The sequence below is a fragment of the Protopterus annectens genome, chromosome 8.part0 (genome assembly GCF_019279795.1).
Source record: "Protopterus annectens isolate FY-2018-M chromosome 8.part0, PAN1.0, whole genome shotgun sequence".
Lineage (NCBI taxonomy): Eukaryota > Metazoa > Chordata > Ceratodontiformes > Protopteridae > Protopterus > Protopterus annectens.
Genome location: NC_056741.1, coordinates 447,823,839 through 447,842,782, shown reverse-complemented (window position 1 = coordinate 447,842,782; position 18,944 = coordinate 447,823,839). Strand labels below are relative to the sequence as shown.

Genomic DNA, 18,944 nt, shown 5'->3' with positions numbered 1-18,944 from the left:
ATTAAGAGAAGCTATGGATACAGAAAATCAAATAAAATGAAACAAATTACATGTAATACAGGGCTGTTAACATCAACAAGTCTGAGCAAATGAAATGTATACTAAGATCAAACAACTAAGAGCTGTAAAATTGCCAAGATTGTGTTTCATAAATTCTTATTCACTATATTAGAATACTACTCAGAATATCACAAAAGCATGGACAAAGTCTGAATTTGTTAACCATTAGCTGAATTCCACCACTGTTCTAAGCTGAAGAACACCTGGTTCAAACTGAAGTCCACGAAGCCTGTCTAACACTAGTCACATCCACATTTACTACAGCATTGGAATTAATCCCAAGGAACTGCACACCTCCCATTATCAACCAAGCCCAGCACAATAAAGCAATTAGCCAGCTGAAGCTGCCTGCTGTTCACAAACTCAAGATGACCAAAGAGAATCCCATCAATCACATGCCTCAGTTCCCTGGAAACCATAAGAAAACTCCATAAAATTCAGCATCTTCAAAACAATTTAATCTATCAATCTGCAAAACCCAAAAAAAAAAAAAAAAAAGAATTCTGTTACAGTGAAATGCAACTCCACTAACGTGATACCCCACAGTATCAAATTACAGGAAAAGGGAATATGATACAATACAAAATCTGGAAAAGTCCAACTAGGTCCAAGCACACTAAGTCTTGCACAATTTGCCAGACGTTTGTCCCAAAGACCCTTCGTAGTGGTTTGTAGGCCTTGAACATTTACCTCAAGAACCACAGGTCCATCTGGTGAGCCAACAAAGGTGGCCAAAAAGGTCAGGCCTGAATTTTCGGCTGCATCTTTGGATTTGGACGTTCCTCTCAAGGTCATTGAAGGCCCAGAGGCCCATTCGATCTCTGGTTCCCAACCTGCAGTGGGTACCATTTCAGAAGCAGTTAGGGAGGGCGCCACTAGCACATCCGGAAAGCCAATGCAGATGTCCATTCAGAGAGATATGAGGGAATCACGGTCCACTATCTTGGACGTCCTGAGTGGTGTTCCTCTAGCTCCCCCATCTCTAGAAATTCCTTCACCTGACACGGAGCCTAGTCCATATGTTGGCTATTTTTTCTCAACCTAGGGTGGATCTTCCTGGTACAAAGAAAGGTTAAGAAAACTACAACAAAGGAATAGAAGGACATTTTTATGTTACCTCTAGATCATCATCATCATCAACTCCTCCCATCTTTCTACCTGGGGTCTGGATGTAGTGTCAATTGTCGCCGTCTCTCTTGATTCAATGCCACTCTCCTGCCTTCATCACCACTCATGCCTGTCACAGATATTCTCTCTCACAATCAATCCACCTCTTTGCTAGATGCCCTCGATTCCTCTTGCCTTCTTCCTATCTGTCCCCAATCTTCACCAAATTGTCTTCTGCCTTTCTGCACATGCACCCAAACCATTATAATCTGTTTTTTTTTTTTTTTTAATTTTTCTGCAATTGGAGCTACTTTGGCTTTTGCTCTTTATATCTACATTTCTTCATCTGTCCCAAAGTGTGCATCCTACAACACATTTCTGGCGCTTCATCTCCATCACCTCTAGCTTCCTCAACTGCTCTGCCTTTGCTGTCCAGGTTTCTGTACCATATAGTAGTATTGGCTGCACCACTGTTTTGTACACCTTAGTTTTCAGCTTCTTTGGCATTCCTCTGTCATGCACTATACCTGACACTCTATGCCACTTGGCTGCAGCCCCTCTGAATCTTGCTTTATGACACTTCTAGATAAGATATACAGAATTATTAGCCAGTTCCAAAAGAAACTTTGCTTTTAGCATATGATTTGCTCTGGTAGCAGTGCAGCTTAAAGTTTATATTAGACTTTACAAGTAAAGATAATGCTTGTCCTATTAACTTGTACAGGTAATATAAAAAACCTACACTACCATGTGTATAAATTGAGACATTTGTAATGGGGAGAAACATTTTCACAAAAGGTTTAACCAATAGTGCAACTAATTCATTTAAATTAAATCAGTGAGAAAAAAAGAAACTGAATTATTTCTCAACAAAAAAATATCAACATTCAAAAGATGGCCAAAAATGTATACTTAATGGTCAAATTTCTCTTCTCATTTTTCAAACGACACCCTTAAACAATGAAGGGAAAAAAAAGGTGTATTGCCTTTCTTTTCCTAGTTAACCCTCTTTTTGTGTTTTATCACCACCATGTTTTGATATCCAAACTGTAAGTAGTCATATTTATTTATCCTCTGTTAACCAGGTAAGTGGGTTAAGTCCATGAATGGGTACGCACAAACACCCATACGCCCATGTGAATGTGTATAATTAATTAACCTGATGTTTCTGGAGGTGAGAGGAAACAACAATGCTTGGAGCAGAATATGCAAACTCCACAAAGACAGCAACTGAAGATCAGGCTTGAACCTCAAACCCTGGAGCAGAGATCTAACTACTGAGTCAGCAATCTTATATATCATAGACTGAAGTTCTTAATTTAACATTTAAGGCTGCTGTTGAGCATCGAAATGTGATGCAAATAGCCCACACAGAAAGCTGACAGACCCCAACTGGGAGACCAAATGAAATAAGACCATATTCCTATTGTTAAGTTGTTAAATTTCACATACTATGTGTCTCTTTAAATCCACAGTTTGTCCATATACCAAAAATTAGAAAAAGATTCAAAAATCAACAGATTTATAGAAGGTAGACAATGGCATAATAGTGGTAGGAACAAATAAAAGTTTTCAGGTATTCTGGTGGTTATGTTTAATGATCATATCTTCTCAAATGAAAATGGAACTGCCCTGACAGTGCAAATGCCACCTGCTTTGACTGAACAGCAGTGACTGCCTAGCAGATCAAGGTTACCAACCAAATCAGTCAAAAGACAAAAACTAACTTACACATTTCAAATGCACATCTAAAAGGATAAATGTCACCAGTGGAATATTACCCTGAATCTATGGTTTGAACATCCATAGGCTGCTTGCTAAGTGTTCTCACAGACTTGTATTAAACTCAACTATTCCTACAAATTGCCTTTATTTTCTTCGCTGCTCCTGTGCACTACAAAAACATACTACATCAATGAACAGAGCCCTACTCTGCATAGTAGATAACTTATGAACAGGCCAGAGACTGTCACGTTGAAACACAAAAATATGCTGATTTGTAATGGTTCTTCCAAAATTACCAAGTACATAAGAAGAGATTTATGTCTACAGCTGGAATATGCACAGTAATCAAATAATGTAACTGCAAGGCATGTGGGTGACTGGTTCCATTTTGGGTTAAGTTTTCTAAGCATCCTCAATCTTAACTGCATACTTAGTTTTACTTTAAATGGCACACACTGGCTCTCCAGCTTTTTCCACTTACTGACAGCAGGTGCGATTCCCCCCACTGATCCAGGTCCAGGAATGTTCCCTACGACCGCTGCTGCCTGAGCTGCTGCTGCTGCCTGTGCTGTAGCAGCCTGCTGCTGCATCTGTCGGTGACATTGACGCAAATCAAATACCTGAAAAGCAAGCAGAAAACGGAAAATACTGATTAACTAAATATAGATCAACACCTTGAAATAGGAACTGAAGCTTCCTTTCCAAGCAAGAAACAGACTGCCATGTGCAGCAAACATGTTGAAGGTACAGACCTGCACACCTTGACAATTAACATTACTAACTTTAGCTAGCAGTACACAGAAGACAGTTATGGTTGTATCACCACCCTTTACACAAGATGATAATCTTCATCTTGATGATTACCATTCACCTCTGGGGCTCAAGGCATGAAATGGGTTAAAAGTTTGATTGCACAATTATGTATTATTTGTCCTATGAAATTCATTCATTCTCTGATTACCCACTTAACCCTTTGCATCGATGTGGAGGAAAGTACAATTGTGTACAATCTTACCATAACAGTAGATGTCCTTCTCTTCATTGCGGAGGTATTATTTACTAAATGGATTCCCTGCCAAGGGTAGCCCAATGTCTGACCAGTATACCAAAGTCTTAAGATTTTATAGACATTGTATGTCATGAGTATGCTCCTTGCTCAAGGCATAGGGCATAAAAGTGATGTACGGACGTATGTACCTTAGAACTGAATAGCCCCAGGAGGACAACAGTTCTAGGAAGTAGGAGGAACATGTGCATCCAGAAGGAGAAAATGAAAAGAGTAGAGTGGGGGGGGTGAATGCTGCAACACTGAAGAGAAGGACATCTACAACTGTACAATGTCCTTCCATATCACTACTGCAGTATTCTTTACTACAGGGAGAGTTCAAAAACTCAAGAGGGAACCTGGGAAGAGGAAGGCCCAGAAGAACCCTCAAGAAATCCTTGCAGGATAGCTCTAGCAAAGCCAGAACTTGCTCTGGAACAATATCCAATTTGTAGTAAAGGTATGAACAGACATCCAAGTAGCAGCCTCAAGGATGGAATTGATATCCAATCCTTTGAAGAAAGCACCAGAGGAAGTCATGGCCCTGGTAGAATGAGTCTTTACAGAGGTAGGAAGGCTTTTCCCATGAAAGGATTAATAAAAACAAATGAACTTCGAGATCCATGAAGAAACGTTTTGCTTAGAAACAGCCAAACCTAGAGATCTGGGATGAAAGGAAATCCAAATAATATCTGAGCTGTCCATGCAAATCCAAGATGTGAAACACCTTCATTAACCACCTTGGGCATAAAAGAAGTATTAGTACAGACAGGCACCCTGTCCGTGTTCCTATGAAAAAAAACAAAAAAGGAGAAACAGCCATAAGAGCCTGAAGTTCAGACACACTCTTAGCTGAAGTAAGGGCCAAAAGAAGAACAGTCTTCCACGTAAAATGTTGTAAGGAAGCTGAAGATGCAGGCTCAAAAGGAGTCTGAGTCAATTTTTCAAGAACAAAATTAAGATTCCAGGACGGTGGAATAGGGTCCCTTGGGAGGTTTGATATGAAGGACATCTTTAAGAAATTGCTTGACCTCAAACCTAGAGGCCAGAGGAGGAGTTAATAGCAAACAAGCAGAAATAGCTGAAAGATGAGCTTTAATTGAAGGATAAGCTAATCCAGCATAGAGCAATTCACACAAATAAGAGAGAACCAAAGGGATCTCCACAGAAAGTGGATCTGGTTATGAGCAAGGCACCAAATAGAAAATCTCTTCCATTTGGATGCATAGGATTTTCTGGCAGTGGGTTTCCTGGCCTCCTGCAGAACAGTACAGTTTTGTACCTACCATAAATGTAGATGTTCGAGGATCCACATTGCTGCAGTCCTAACTATTGGGTAGTCCGCTGTCCAGTCGGCCCGAATACCAAAGTATATGGCTGACGTCGGTCAGGGCGCATTAGCGTCAGGGTACTAATGCGCATGACCGACGCCATATCCTCAGTCTTTTCTTGCCCCAGATGTCAGAAGACCCTAAAAAGACAAGGCCCAATATACCTGCACCAAAAATATGTACAATATATACAGAATTATCAGCATATAACCTCACCTACACAACCACCCCTAAACACAGAGGGAAGGAGGGAGGCAGCAATGTGGATCCTCGAACATCTACATTTATGGTAGGTACAAAACTGTACTATGTTCTTCATTCCACATTGCTGCAGTCCTAACTATTGGGTAGAATCCCAAAGCAGAGGTAAGGGAGGCTGGCAAATCATAAAGAAGCAGGAGCTGACAACATGCCTTGCAAAATAGCTGTGGCAAAACCAGCCCTAGACTTAGAGTAGAGAGGAAGGTGATAATGCTTAGAGAAAGTATGCACTGAACTCCAAGTAGCTGCCTCCAAAATATCCTTAGTTGCCACCCCTTAGAAATGCTGTTGAAGTGGCAGTAGCCCTAGTGGAATGAGGCCTAATCCCAGCTGGAATCTCCTTGCCATGATGGGAATAACAAAATGCAATGCAAAACCCAATCCACCTAGAAATAGTTTGTTTTGACACAGGCTTGCCCACAAAGCAAAAGAAACAAACAACTGCTGAGACTGCCTAAAATCCTTAGTCCTGCTTAAATAATAACGCAATTGCCTGTGTACATCTAAAGTGTGCAAAATCTTTTCCCCTTTATTTTGGGGTCTGCATAAAAAGTAGGCAAATGAATAGTTTGGTTTAAAGCCACACTAGAAACCACCTTAGGCATAAAGGAAGGATTAGTGCGTAATGATACCCTATCCTTATGGAAAATCAAAAGGGCTCTACTGCCATAAGGGCCTGCAACTCAGACACCCTTCTTGCAGAAGTAATAGCCAACAGAAAAGCAGTCTTCCATGACAAGTATTTCAATTCAGCAGTGCACTGAGGCTCAAAAGGTTGTAGAGTAAGTTTTCCAACACAAAATTGAGATCCCAAGCAGGAGTAGGAGCTCGGGGTCTTATATTCTTTGCCCCTCTAAGAAACTGCTTGAACAAAGGATGCGAAAACAATGGTGGGTCACAATCATAGTGAGCTGAAATTGCTGCAGCATGAATCTTAATGGAAGAGAAGGACAAACCTTTGTCCAATAACTCAGTAAGATATTGAAGAGCCACCTCAAATTAGGCTCAGAAATCTCCAAATTATTTGCTGTACTCCAAAATAAATCTCTTCCATTTTCACTTTCCTTGTACTAGGTCTTCTAGCTTCCATAATCACATTTAAAACTTGTTGAGGAAGATGAGACCTGCTGTGTTTCAACACAGAATATGCCAGGCTGTTAGATGAAGAGAGTGAAGCTTGACATTGAGCAGATGACCGTCCTTCTGAGATAACAGATGTGGAATCAAAGGTAAAGGCCATGGAGGCTTCCTTACCAGACTCCTTAGTAGTGGGTACCAGTGTTGCGAGGCCAATCTGGAGCTATTAAAATCATCCTTGGCCTGTCTTGTCTGACCTTTAAGAGCACCTTTGGAAGAAGAGGCAGAGGTGGAAAGGCATATACATGAAGATTTTCCAACTGAAAGACAGAGCATCCACTTTCCAAGCTGTGTGATGAAACCCCTTTGTGCAAAACTTTGGCAGCTGGTGGTTTAGTGGACGAACAGATCTATGTCTGGAGTTCCCCATGACACTGTCAATTTCTGAAATACATGAAGATCCAGTTTCGTGGGGATCCATGATTTGTCTGCTTAACACATCTGCTAAGGAGTTCTGTGCTCCGGCAGAAACCTTGCCTGAAGAGTTAGTTGCAAGCTGAGTGCAGTCTCCCATAAAATCATTGCTTGCCTGCATAGAGGATAAGAATGTGTTCCCCTTGTTTGTTGATGTACCACATGACAGTTGTGTTGTCTGTTAGAATCAACACCTGCCCTGGAAGAAGTAACTCCTTGAAAGCCATTAATGCAAACTGGACTGCTAACATCTCCTTCATGTTGATATGTAGATGCTGTAGTCTGGCAGGCCACTTGTCTTGTATCCACTTTCCTTTTAGATGAGCTCCCAAGCAATGTCCGAGGCATCTGTCGTTAAAATCTGACTCGCCTCTGGCCGGGTCACAGAGAGTCCCTTGTTTAGGTGACATTCCTGAGCCCACCACAGAAATTCCTTTTGAAGGCAAGGTATTATTGGAATGACAGTGTCCAAATCCTGGCAGTGCTGTGTCCATACATTTTTGAGATACCATTGCAGCTTCCTCATATGCAGTTTGGCATTGGGAAGCACCAGAATACAAGATGCCATGAACCCTAATGCTTGAAGGACTGTCCTTGCAGTCAGCCGGACTGATGAGATAGTTGATGGAAGTAAAGGGATAGACTCTTTTGTTTGTCTGGGGTTAAAAAGGCCATCTGGGCTGCTGTATTCAGTCTCACACCCAGAAAGCACATGTCTTGAGAGGGTACTAGACTGGACTTTATTTCGTTCACAGAATACCCTAGGCATCTTAGCACTGCTATAACATATTCCAGATGCTGTAGAAGGTCTTCCTTTTCTTGAGCCAGAATCAGGCAGTCGTCCAAGTAAGGATAGATTTGAATTCCTTTTAGCCTGAAGAAAGCTATCACTGGAGCCAGAACCTTTGTGAATACTCTGGACGCAGTAGATAAGCCAAAGGGCAATGCAGAGAACTGATAATGAGAATTTCATACTTCCTGCAACTTAGTCTTATAGGCACATGAAGGTAAGCTTCCTTGAGATCTAAAGTTACCATCCAGTGATCTTTGCCCAGCAGAGGTAAAAGCTGTAACATCTTGAACTTTGGAATGTCCAGATAAGTGTTGAGGATAGATAAATCCAAAATTGGTCTCCACGTGTTCCCCTTCTTTGGTACTAGGAACAGGCGGGAATAAAATCCTAGGCCCCTTTCTGATACAGGGACTGGCTGAATGGCCCCTATTTGGAGTAACAGAGAAATTTGCTTGTGAGCCTCTTTCCTTTGTGGGGGAGCCACGTCTGGCATGCCTTTGAAAGGGGCAATGTATGGAAATAAAACCTGTAACCGTGGTGAATGATATCCAACACCCATCTGTCTTGAGTAATTAAATCCCAATTTTCTTTGAAAAGAGACAGTCTTCCTCCCAAAGGAGCTGCCAGGCGAGAATCTACTGGCAGCTGAGTCATTGGGTCTGTTAAAGGACTGACCCTGCCCTCACCAGAAGTCTGAGCAGGTGAACTCCTGTTCTAGGCAAAGAACCTTGAGCTCTGCCGTCTAGACCTACCCCTAGACTGGGAATCATAAGCAGGATATGTCCATCCCTTAGTAGGCCAATTTCTACTAAACTTGGCTGCACCTGCAAAAATCTTTAACAGTTTGCATAGACTTAGCTTTGTCCTCCATTTTCTTTAAAACTGCTTCCACAGGCGAACCAAACAACACATCAGACTGTAAAGAAGCATCCAAAATCCTTGTCTTAACATGCTCAGCTAAATTCTGATCCCTCAACCAGGCATGCCTGCGAAGAACAGAACTAGTGGCAGCCACCCTCGAGGAGGCCTGTACAGCATCAAAACCACATTGCAAAGAATGCTTACCCACTTGTTCAGACACATGAACTAAATCCAGCAACTCTTTACACTCAATACCTTCCGCCAAAGCATCCACCTTAGATTTCAATTGTGAAAGGAGATAATTTTGATATTTTAGCATGTGAAACTGACAATTCAACGCCCTCATGGCTAAAGTGGAAGAAGTATACACTTTCTTTCCCCATCTATCCAAAGCCCTTGCCTCTTTATCAGTGGGAACAGGGTTTTTAACAACAGAGGCCTTAACACCTTTAGGTCCCTGAGAAACAGTTTCGGGTCTGCCCTTGGACTCTTAAAAAGATACTTATGAGCTTCAGGCACCCTATAGTACCTATCAGGTTTAACAGGAGCAGGAGGCAAAGAATCAGGGTTCAGGAAAGCCTCTGCAAAAACATCTTCCACCACATTCAACACAGGAGGTATAGCTAAGGGCCTATGCTGGGGTAAAAACAAGAATTCCCTAAGCCTTTTCCTGGAATCAGAGTAATCTTGGCCTTCCCACTTAAAGTGCTCCCTCATGGAATGCAGAGTCTCTGAAAATGAGAAATCCTCAGGAGGGTGGAATCATCCACATCAGAATCAGAATAAGGAGGATACTCCTGCAAGTCTTCCGAAGACTCAGAAGCCTCTGAACACTGTTCAAAACTCTCAAACTCAGGCTCCACCCTAGGCCTCTTATCAGGAGGGCATAGAACCTCTAATCATAGTAATCAAATCTTCTGCCATTTTAAGCATATGTTTCTTAGGCACAGAACCTGAAGTGCTAGGAGAAGCCCCACTGAAGCTAAACTTGGCCTACCTCTCAAAGTTTTGGAAACAGAGGAGGCTCTAACTACCTTGGGAAGAGAGGGAAGAACAGTTACCTGAGAAGCCCCTCAGCCTGGCCTACCTCCTGAGAAGGCACATCCTGTAACAGTAAAGTCTCTGCCTGAGACTCCAAAGAAACTCCTGGCAAAACCTCTGGCTCCACTGAGTTTTTCTAAGAAGAACCCGTCCGGGACTGCGGTTCATCAACCCATCCGGCGGCATTTTGTAATTACAACGCTTCCCAAACACTAACCTGGCACAGTCTAACCTTCTCTTAATAGTGCGTTTGTTAAATCTAGCACAAGAGCGGCATCCAACAACGTCGTGCTCAGGCCCTAAACAAGGTATACACAAGGTATGGTAATCCCTATGAGGTATCTGTTTCCCACAAGAAATACAGTTATTCACTTTTTCTGACATCCGGTTAAATACTGAGGCAAGAAAAACCAAAAACTTTGATTCGGTCTGAAACTCCGACTTCAGAAACAACCTGCACTCGCAAAACTGCTTCTGCATCGGACCATGCGGCAAAAAAGACTGAGGATATACTTTGTTATTCGGGCCGACTGGACAGCGGACTACCCAATAGTTAGGACTGCAGCAATGTGGAATGAAGAACATCCTAAGCATGTCCTCAGGGAAAAAAAAAAGTGCCTAAAAGAGATCAAAATCCTATCACCCACAATGTCAGCTGAAGAGTGGACAAGTGAGAATGGATGACAGACCCCTTGTCTTGCGTGGAGTAGGTCCATGCTGTGAGGTAACTTGTTACGACTGCCCTTGTCTAGGTGTAGAAGAAGGGGGAACCCATGCTGTCTGGGCCAAAAGGGAGTAACCAACAAGATTTTGCTCTGTCTTGAGCAGGACCCTCAGAATGAGAGGATGAGGATGGAAGGAGTAGAGAAACATCCTCTTCCAGGAAAAAGAGAGGGCATCCGCTTTCCAGGCCAAAGGATATGGGATTCTCGTACAAAAAGGAGGAAGTTGTCTGTTCAAAGGGGAGGCAAAAAGATCTACCTGAGGAGTACGCCACTGATGGACAATGTCCAGAAACACATCTCTGTGAAGCATCCATTTGTGAGCCTGCTCTGAAGGAATATATACAGCTTGAAGAGTTACTTGATATTGGACAGCTAGATCCTAAACTTGAAAAGTCAACCTACCCCCCACCCACACATACACACACACACACACACACACACACACACACACACACACACACACACACACAACTTGGTGATGTACTGCATTACTGTGGTATTGTCTGTAACGATTTTGAGGGAATCTGGAAGAGAGAGAGATTGAAAGGTCTGAATGGCAAAAAGGAGAGCTCTCATCTCCTTGATATTGACATGGTCTAATCTCTGATGAGGGGGCCTAAGAACCAGGACCTTGGTGGGACTGAAAGACTCTCCATACCTAGTGTCTGAGGCATCTGAAAAAAGTTCCTGAGTGGGTACTGGGGGCTGAAATGGAAGTCCCGGGTGGACAGGCAGCTAATGAAGCCACTTGTGAAGCTCGAGATTGAGGCATGGAAGAAGAGGGGCTGGATAATCTAAAGGATGACAGTGATGGAGCCATACTAACTTTAAGAACCACTGTAATTTTCTCACATGAAGCCTGGCTAGAGGTACTATAGGAATGGTGGAAGCCATGAAACCTACAGCTCTGAGAAACTCCCTGTCTGTAAATGAAACCTGAGGAAGAAACGACTGAAAAAAGAATCAGACAAAGAGCCTTGGGAGGAGGCAGCCAGGCCATCATACGGCTGGGTCTGGAGCCTGCAACCAAGAAACACATGATCTTGAGAAGAAACCAAGGCTGATTTCTGGAAGTTTACTGTAAACCCCAGGCTTTATAAGAGGCAAACAGTACAGTGAAGGTGCCAAAGCAAGGTCTCGGGCGAGGAAGCCTGAATGAGGACGTCATCCAGATAAGGAAAGCTCTGAACTCCTCTCATCCTGCAAAATGCAATCACAAGAGCGATGCATTTGTTGAAAACCCTTGGGGCAGTAGAAAGACCAAAGGGCAAAGCAGAGAATTGAAAATGCAAGGAAGAAACAGAGAAAATCAAAACCTTCCTGAAAAGGGGATGAATAAGGACATGAAGATAAGCATCCTTGAGATCCAGAGAGGTAGGGGAAAGCCTGGGGAAGGAGGAGAGGAAACAGGGTCTGAAGGGATAACATCCGAAAGGAAGAGATCTTCAGGAAGGTGCTGAGTTGAGAGAGGTCTAGAATGGGCCTCCACCTGGAAATCAGAAATATTCTGGAATAAAACTGAATGCTGCCTTGAGATAGAAGGCCCTGAAGTACTTCTGGAAAGAAAGCTGTTCCTGAGGAGGTTCAGGGATGCCCAGAAAGGGAGGAATGGATTTCCACACCATGAAGTACCCTGATGGATGATTGGATGATGGACAGAACCCAAAAGTCTTGAGAGATCCTTAACCAACTGAGAAGGGACAGAAAAAGATGAAGAGATAAAGGAACATGACTGAGGAAAGGGGAAAACAGTCAGCTGGAATCTGGTTTATCTTGAAAAGGAGGTTTCTGAGAAGAGGAAGTCTGAGTAGATTTAGCAGGAAGAATCTGCCTAGAACCTTTTTACCCATGGGAGGAGACCAAGGCTGTCTGCGAACAAAAGCAGACTTAGAGGGAGAATTCCTTTGGAACTTGGGAATAGGAGAAACAAAGACATGTTTCAAGTCTTGTAAGGCTTTTTCCTTTATCTGCAGACACTTAAAAAGCTCAGCAGCTGCAGAACCAAACAAGTTCTTATTATCAAGAGGAGCATTCAGCACTTTAGCCTTAATGTTATCAGGAAAGGCTGGGGACAAACCAAGAACAGCATATCAAAACAGAACCAAAAGCAGCAGCTCTAGAAGAGACGTCAGCTGCATCATAACTACATTTAATAGAATGGTGGGCTACCTGAGAAGTGGAGACCAGTAAAAAAAAAAAAGGGGGCCGAAGACTTCACTTTAGAATCAGGAATGTTGGAGATAGCCTGGGAAGCCTGAGAAAGAAGGGCTAAAATATACTTGGTCATACAAGTCTGGTAATTAATAGCCCGAATAGCCAAGGAAGCATCAGTATATATTTTTGCCCAGCCATTCCATGGCCCTACTGTCCTTGTCTGAAGGAAGCAGTTTAGTAGAAGGCAAAAGCTTAGAGGGTTTGTCAGACGAGATATACCACACAGAGGGGTCAGGAGGAGGTCATTTGTAACAAAACTTATAGTCATCAGTCACCTTGTAAAACCTGTCAGGTTTCTTAGGAGATGGAGATTGAGAGTTTGGGGCCATAGAAGCAACAGAAAAAGTATCTAAAAGACCAAGACCAGAGGAACAGCATAGGGCTTAGGGGACTTCATCTGGAGGAGCTCAAAATATCTCTTCTGAATGTCAGAAACCGGAGATCAGTCCCATTTAAAGTACTCCATCATATAAGAAACAGTATCCCCAAAACAGAGTTCCTCAAAAGGAGAGTCTGGGCTAATAACAGTCTTCCTCTTTCAGAGCCATAATCCAAGGGAGAAGGAATCTGAGAGGAATATGTCAGGGACACTTCCCCAGAATCCAAGTCCTCATCAGAGGAGTACTACTGAGCCTCCTGAGTGGGGTAGAGGACCAAGGAGCAGGTACAGAAACTCCTTCGGTAGGTTTCAATGTCATGAATGCATTAAACAACCTCTGGGTAAAATCCTGCCATTCAAACTTAGGAGCAGGGGAAATATGCTTAATTTTTTGTTTTTTCTTTTGAGGGACATATGCCCTAAACACCCTTGGAGGTTCAGACCCTTGCCTACATTCAAGTAGGACAGTACGAATCTCCTCCCAAACAAGTAACTGCAGAATCCCCCTCAGATCCTCTAAAATGATCAGTGAAGGCTCCCCCTCAACATCCAGAACAGATGTCTGTGGAGCTTCCAAGGACACGTGAGAAGTTGGATCTATGCCGGCCTCTGATACAGTCACAGAAGAGGAATCAAGACATAACAACCAGGCAATCCTCAGGGCCTTCACCAGCCTCAAGAGAGATGTCTGGTGGAGGTGGGAGAGCAAATTAGACCTGACTCTCTTGGCCTTTTTCTTGGCAGGTAGCTGACCTTTAGGATGGAAGGATTCCTCGATTGCACCCTGCACCAGCAATTTAAGATGCTGGTTCTTCAGGCAGATGGACAAGGAGGAAAGATGACTACATAGAAACTTAGGCACAAACAGAACACTGCATATGGTCATGAGAAGCACCCAAACAGAAGCAGCACTGCTCATGACAATCCTTATGAAGAATCTGCCTCCCATACTGACATTTTCCCTTTCTGGATGACATGAAAACCCACAACACTAAAAAAGAAAGAAAAGATAAGAAACTCCAACAGGGCACTTAACTGAAATACGGCTCGGTAAACAGCAAAGAAGAAGAGTTCAAGTTCTAACCGATGTTCAGTGATGGCGTTCAGACTGGCTACAATGAAGCTCTGAGGTATGTACATCGCCTTTATGTCCTAAGCCTTGAGCAGGGAGCATACGTATGACATACAATGTCTATAAAATCCTAAGGCTTTGGTATACTGGCCGGATGCTGGGCTACCCTTAGCAGGGAATCCCTTCAGTAAAGAATACTGTAACAGTGACATGAAAGGACTGGGTACAAGGCATAGAAAATTATCCTGATTGGGGTAAACATATCTAGAGTTTCCACTACAGATCAACCAGACATACACAGCCCTCATTTACTCCCACAAAGGAGTTAGCCCACAGCAGATCTAGCTTTTCTCACCCTTGCTACTCATCTACTGTCCCAAGCTATGAAAAAATTCAAGCAGATGTTAGCTTGAACAGATGCCCTGTTTCTGGGCCAACAGCTCAATTACTTAATTTCATACTGTCATACTCCTCCTGAACGTACAAGAGGATTACCTTACCACATCAGATGCTGAACATTTCAAGTTACCATACAACTTAACAAGGGCATACTGCCTCTGAATCATGAGTAGAAATACACACAGCTGGTTATCCCAACTACAAAGGAGTCTAATTAAACTAAGAGGAAGCATTTTTTCAAAAACTCACGCATTAAGAGCAGATTTTCATAAACTCACTCATTAAGATTTAGTCTAAAGCAGAACAGAAACTTTGGTTAATTTAATTTATCTACCTGTTATCCAGGAAATCTCTCAACCACTAAGTGCAAGAATTTTGACAAAGCAGAAATAATAGGGGACAAATTCTAAATATTGCTCTCCTAAACTCAGGAATGTGCCAGAACAGGGTTTCTGAGACAGAATGCATTTTCTGAAGGATATGAAGTCTGAAACTCCAATGTCTATCATTATGCCTGGCAGTTGGCACAAAGGATTAAGGAGCTGTTAATGAGTGGTTTCCTCTGGTCCAGTGATCCAGAGTTTGATTCCCTCAGCCTCCATTGCCTATGTAATTCTGAGCAAGTCACATAACCAGGCAGTGCTCCCAGGCAGAGTCTGGAAAAGGTCCACAGACATCAGTGCTCTACCCCTGAAAACAAATATAAATACATAAATAATTAGTGACTTCAGTGCTCTGAACTATCAGAAAACTACACATTTTATGAGGAACAGACTAGAAATATGTGGCAAAAGTCTGGACATTCTGCGACATTTCGGACATTTGAGAGGCAAGTAAAGTAGAAGTACTTCTTTTAAAGGGAGATCATACCTCTAAACTATTTAGCATAAGAAATCTGGACAAAGCCAAAGATCATTGGGGGGGGGGGGGCAAACACCCAAAATCAGGAACAGATTTTAAATTAGTATGTATTTTCTGAAGACTATGAAGTATGAAATTCAAGTATCTCCATTATTTAGTGACTTCAATTCTTGACTTATCAGAAAACCAGATATTTTTTGAAGAACAGACCAAACAATATGACAAAAATCTGGACAGTTGAGAGGTACGAGTGTGATCTGAGATGGCTGTCTGGTTAAGTAAGTTGCTCACAGTTTGCAATGCAAATGGAAATTGAGAGAATCAAACTTCGGCCTAAAGATGGAAGCTCATTAATTAATCACACTTATAGCTCTCGGAGCTAAAGTGTAGAATGCAAACTGGTAAAACTGTTACCCTTATAAAGTGGAACTTTTTATCATTCAGTAGAAGGAAGTCAGAACTAAGTTCCAAGCAGTCCCTGCACAATGTCAGTTCAGTCTGGGTCTACTTGTTAGGATATTTGAGGAGCAAAATGCCCCTGCAACAGTTGCTTCACTGATAGGGACACATTGAAATGACAGGCAGCATGAGTGCACTGAACTGCTTCAGTTTCAGCTTACCTACTTGTGTCTACACAGTTACGGTTACACATAAAATGGCAGGTGTAAAAGTACATACAGAAATCATGTAATATGCACAATTAATTAAAACCAGTTATCTTTTTGAATCCTCACATAACATTTCAACTGTGATACAAACTCTGCCTTGCATTCCAGGGAGTTTTGAGTCCTTCTGGACATACTTTCCTTCACAAGGTACTCTACAGTGAGCAAGATCCACTTCCAAATCCAGGCCACCAGTGTTACATGAAGTAATCCTACTGCTTCACTGATAAACTTGCTGAGATGGGGGTTAACAGAAATATGAGAAGTCATTACTGTAAAACTTCTGTGATGTTTACTTGTGATTAATTGTTTTTGCTCTGACACCTTTCTAAATCATGACAAGTGCTGATCACTCACCTTGATATAAGCACCAGGGTATATTTTGTGCACAGCATCTCCAGGTGCACGTCCCGCTTCTCTGTCCAGGTAATAACTCTGCACAAAGACTGCATGATCACTCAGGCATCTCATCCAGACATCACCCTCACCCCGACATTCCAGTTGCACACCTTTACCAATATGTAACCTGTAAATTAATACAATATACAATTACAGACAGGAGTAGCAAGAGAAAAGAAGAAAATTCCATTTTATTAGTACTTTAACTCTGATCAGGCACCTTACATCAAAATAATGAAGTATTTGGAGACTGTGAATTTCCAGAGTCTTTACATTAATCACTCACAGAGATTCATCTTGGAAGAGTGGGTCATGAAATATCACTCCAATAATGAAATGCATCTGATACTACAGCACAAAGAGGTTTAAGACTATGAGCTGTAAATGAACTTCATTGTACAGTCTTGAGTTTAATTTCCTCGGCCTGTGTGTGTACCGTAAGCAACTATGAATATGTCACTTACCAGAAAATACTCCCTATTCAACCAAAAAAGACACATCTAGTAAGTTTATTGAAAAACCCTTAAACTGCTTAACCGGTTGGATAGGCAGATGACATCAAATTTGTAAGAAAGTAAATAATGTGTGTGCTACTGAGACTGAGTGGTCTCCTGGAATTTCCTCTCTGAACTCCTTAAGGAGGTGGTGCTTCATATGGAAAGCCTTAATTAATCCAAAAGTCCACTTCACTGAGCTATCTGGACAAAGGTGCCTTGTAGTGAATTATCACTTATCAGCTAGGAAACTAATACTTATACATGAACATTCACAATGTCAGTTCATATTCAGGACAGCATTCTGCAGAAGGTCTTTGATTGCAGAACCTCTTTTCTTCACTTTCACACAATTTTTCAAATTTCTGTACACAATCTCCCACAAAGACAGCATGTCTCCTTTAGGCCATGGTAGCATCTCTGTGCCTAGGGATAGAACTCTCCTCGGACTGAACATCCAGGCTGCAATTACTGATGGATGCAGTACAGTCAGCTGAAAACATTAAAGATGCAATCACAAAAGGTAGTAATTTCTATAATGAAATGACTTCCAGCTGCATTACCCAGGATATTACATAAGTGATGATCACAGAATATGTGCAGCTTGACATCCTTTTAGCGAGGGTCTACTTTACTACAGTTAGCAGTCATGATTGGGCATATGAATTTAACAAAGTGACCAATTTTTCTAAAGACATCCATTTTCAAGGTAAAATCGCAATTATTGACAGACCGCTACAATATACAAAATACATTTCAAAAATTTTGCACAAACGAATGAGAGCTGGACAAATTATAGAAATAACACAAATGAAGGCAAAAGGCAACCTGATCCACTCCCAAGTATTTATTTGGCGCTTTTGTTTATAAAATACAAACTACTTCAGAATAAAAGCTTTAAGACTTGAACCATAGTGGCCAGCTCATTTATATATGCACAAAAACTATATGATAAACTTGCCTCAGTTTGAAACCAGCATTTAAAGATATATTACATTTGCAGTCTGTATCACTTGCATTTTCATATACATTACATACTTTCCCACTGCTAAGCTACACAAGCTTTTATTCTGAGGAAGTTTGTATTTTATAAACAAAAGCGCTAAATAAATACATGGGAGTGGATCAGTTTGCCTTTGCCTTCATTTGTGTTATTTCTACAGTTTGTGGGTGTCGTGGAAGTTTTGAGGTGGACAAATTAGTTAAGATATCTCAGACACCACCAGATGCATAAACTTGGTGGGGAGGGGTTGGCCCAAATGGATAATGAATCCCTGTAGCATATAAAACAAGGCTCTCTGTACCTGAATTTACAGGGTGAGTATGACAACATATCTTACCTTAAAAGGAGGTGAACGATTCTTGATGGGAGAACTATGATGTCATATTTCCCTCAGTAGCAGCTTAGGCATTCTCTGCTGAGCCAAAGTCCTGCCCTTGATAAACTCATAAAAGGCTGAAAGAGTCAATACACAGACCTTCACAGTTAAGGAGCTGAGACCTAACTCAAAAAAAGTCTCAGGCAAAAAAAAAACAAAACAAAAAAAAAAGTGTCATTCAAAAGACCTAACTCAGGAGAAACAGAAAACTTTGCAGACTACAGCAGGTGGAAAAATCTCCATTTATATTGTATACAGAGCCGGATCCAGCACTAGGTGACTGTTAGACAGGTGGGGTTGGGGGCTTACTTATATATTTAAAAAAAATAAATAAAAACTTCTATAAATAAAACAAGCTCCATCACCTTGCGGAAGACTTTGTAAACAGCAGGGCTTTAGGAACTTGCAGGGGACATCTGTTAAGACGTGACAAGCCTACAGGAGATTTGATTTAGGCCATCAGACCAGCCAGGCAAAAAAACAGGAGATTCTGAACATCCAGGTACTCATCCATTACCCTGCCTAGGGCCTCATTTGACCATATTCCAGCTCTGCTTATAGGCAAAGCCCTCCCTCAAGGGT

At 41.9% G+C, this 18,944-nt stretch overlaps 1 protein-coding gene across 1 annotated transcript in view; it reads right to left on the bottom strand.

The window, feature by feature from the left end:
- LOC122808866 (mothers against decapentaplegic homolog 4-like) overlaps nucleotides 1-18,944 on the bottom strand; it is a gene marked incomplete in the record, with an annotated part of 2,707,603 nt that overhangs the window by 104,552 nt on the left and 2,584,107 nt on the right. The window contains 2 exon segments of the mRNA XM_044079966.1: nucleotides 3,374-3,512; nucleotides 16,448-16,616. Of these exon segments, the coding sequence (XP_043935901.1) occupies nucleotides 3,374-3,512; nucleotides 16,448-16,616 (308 nt within the window).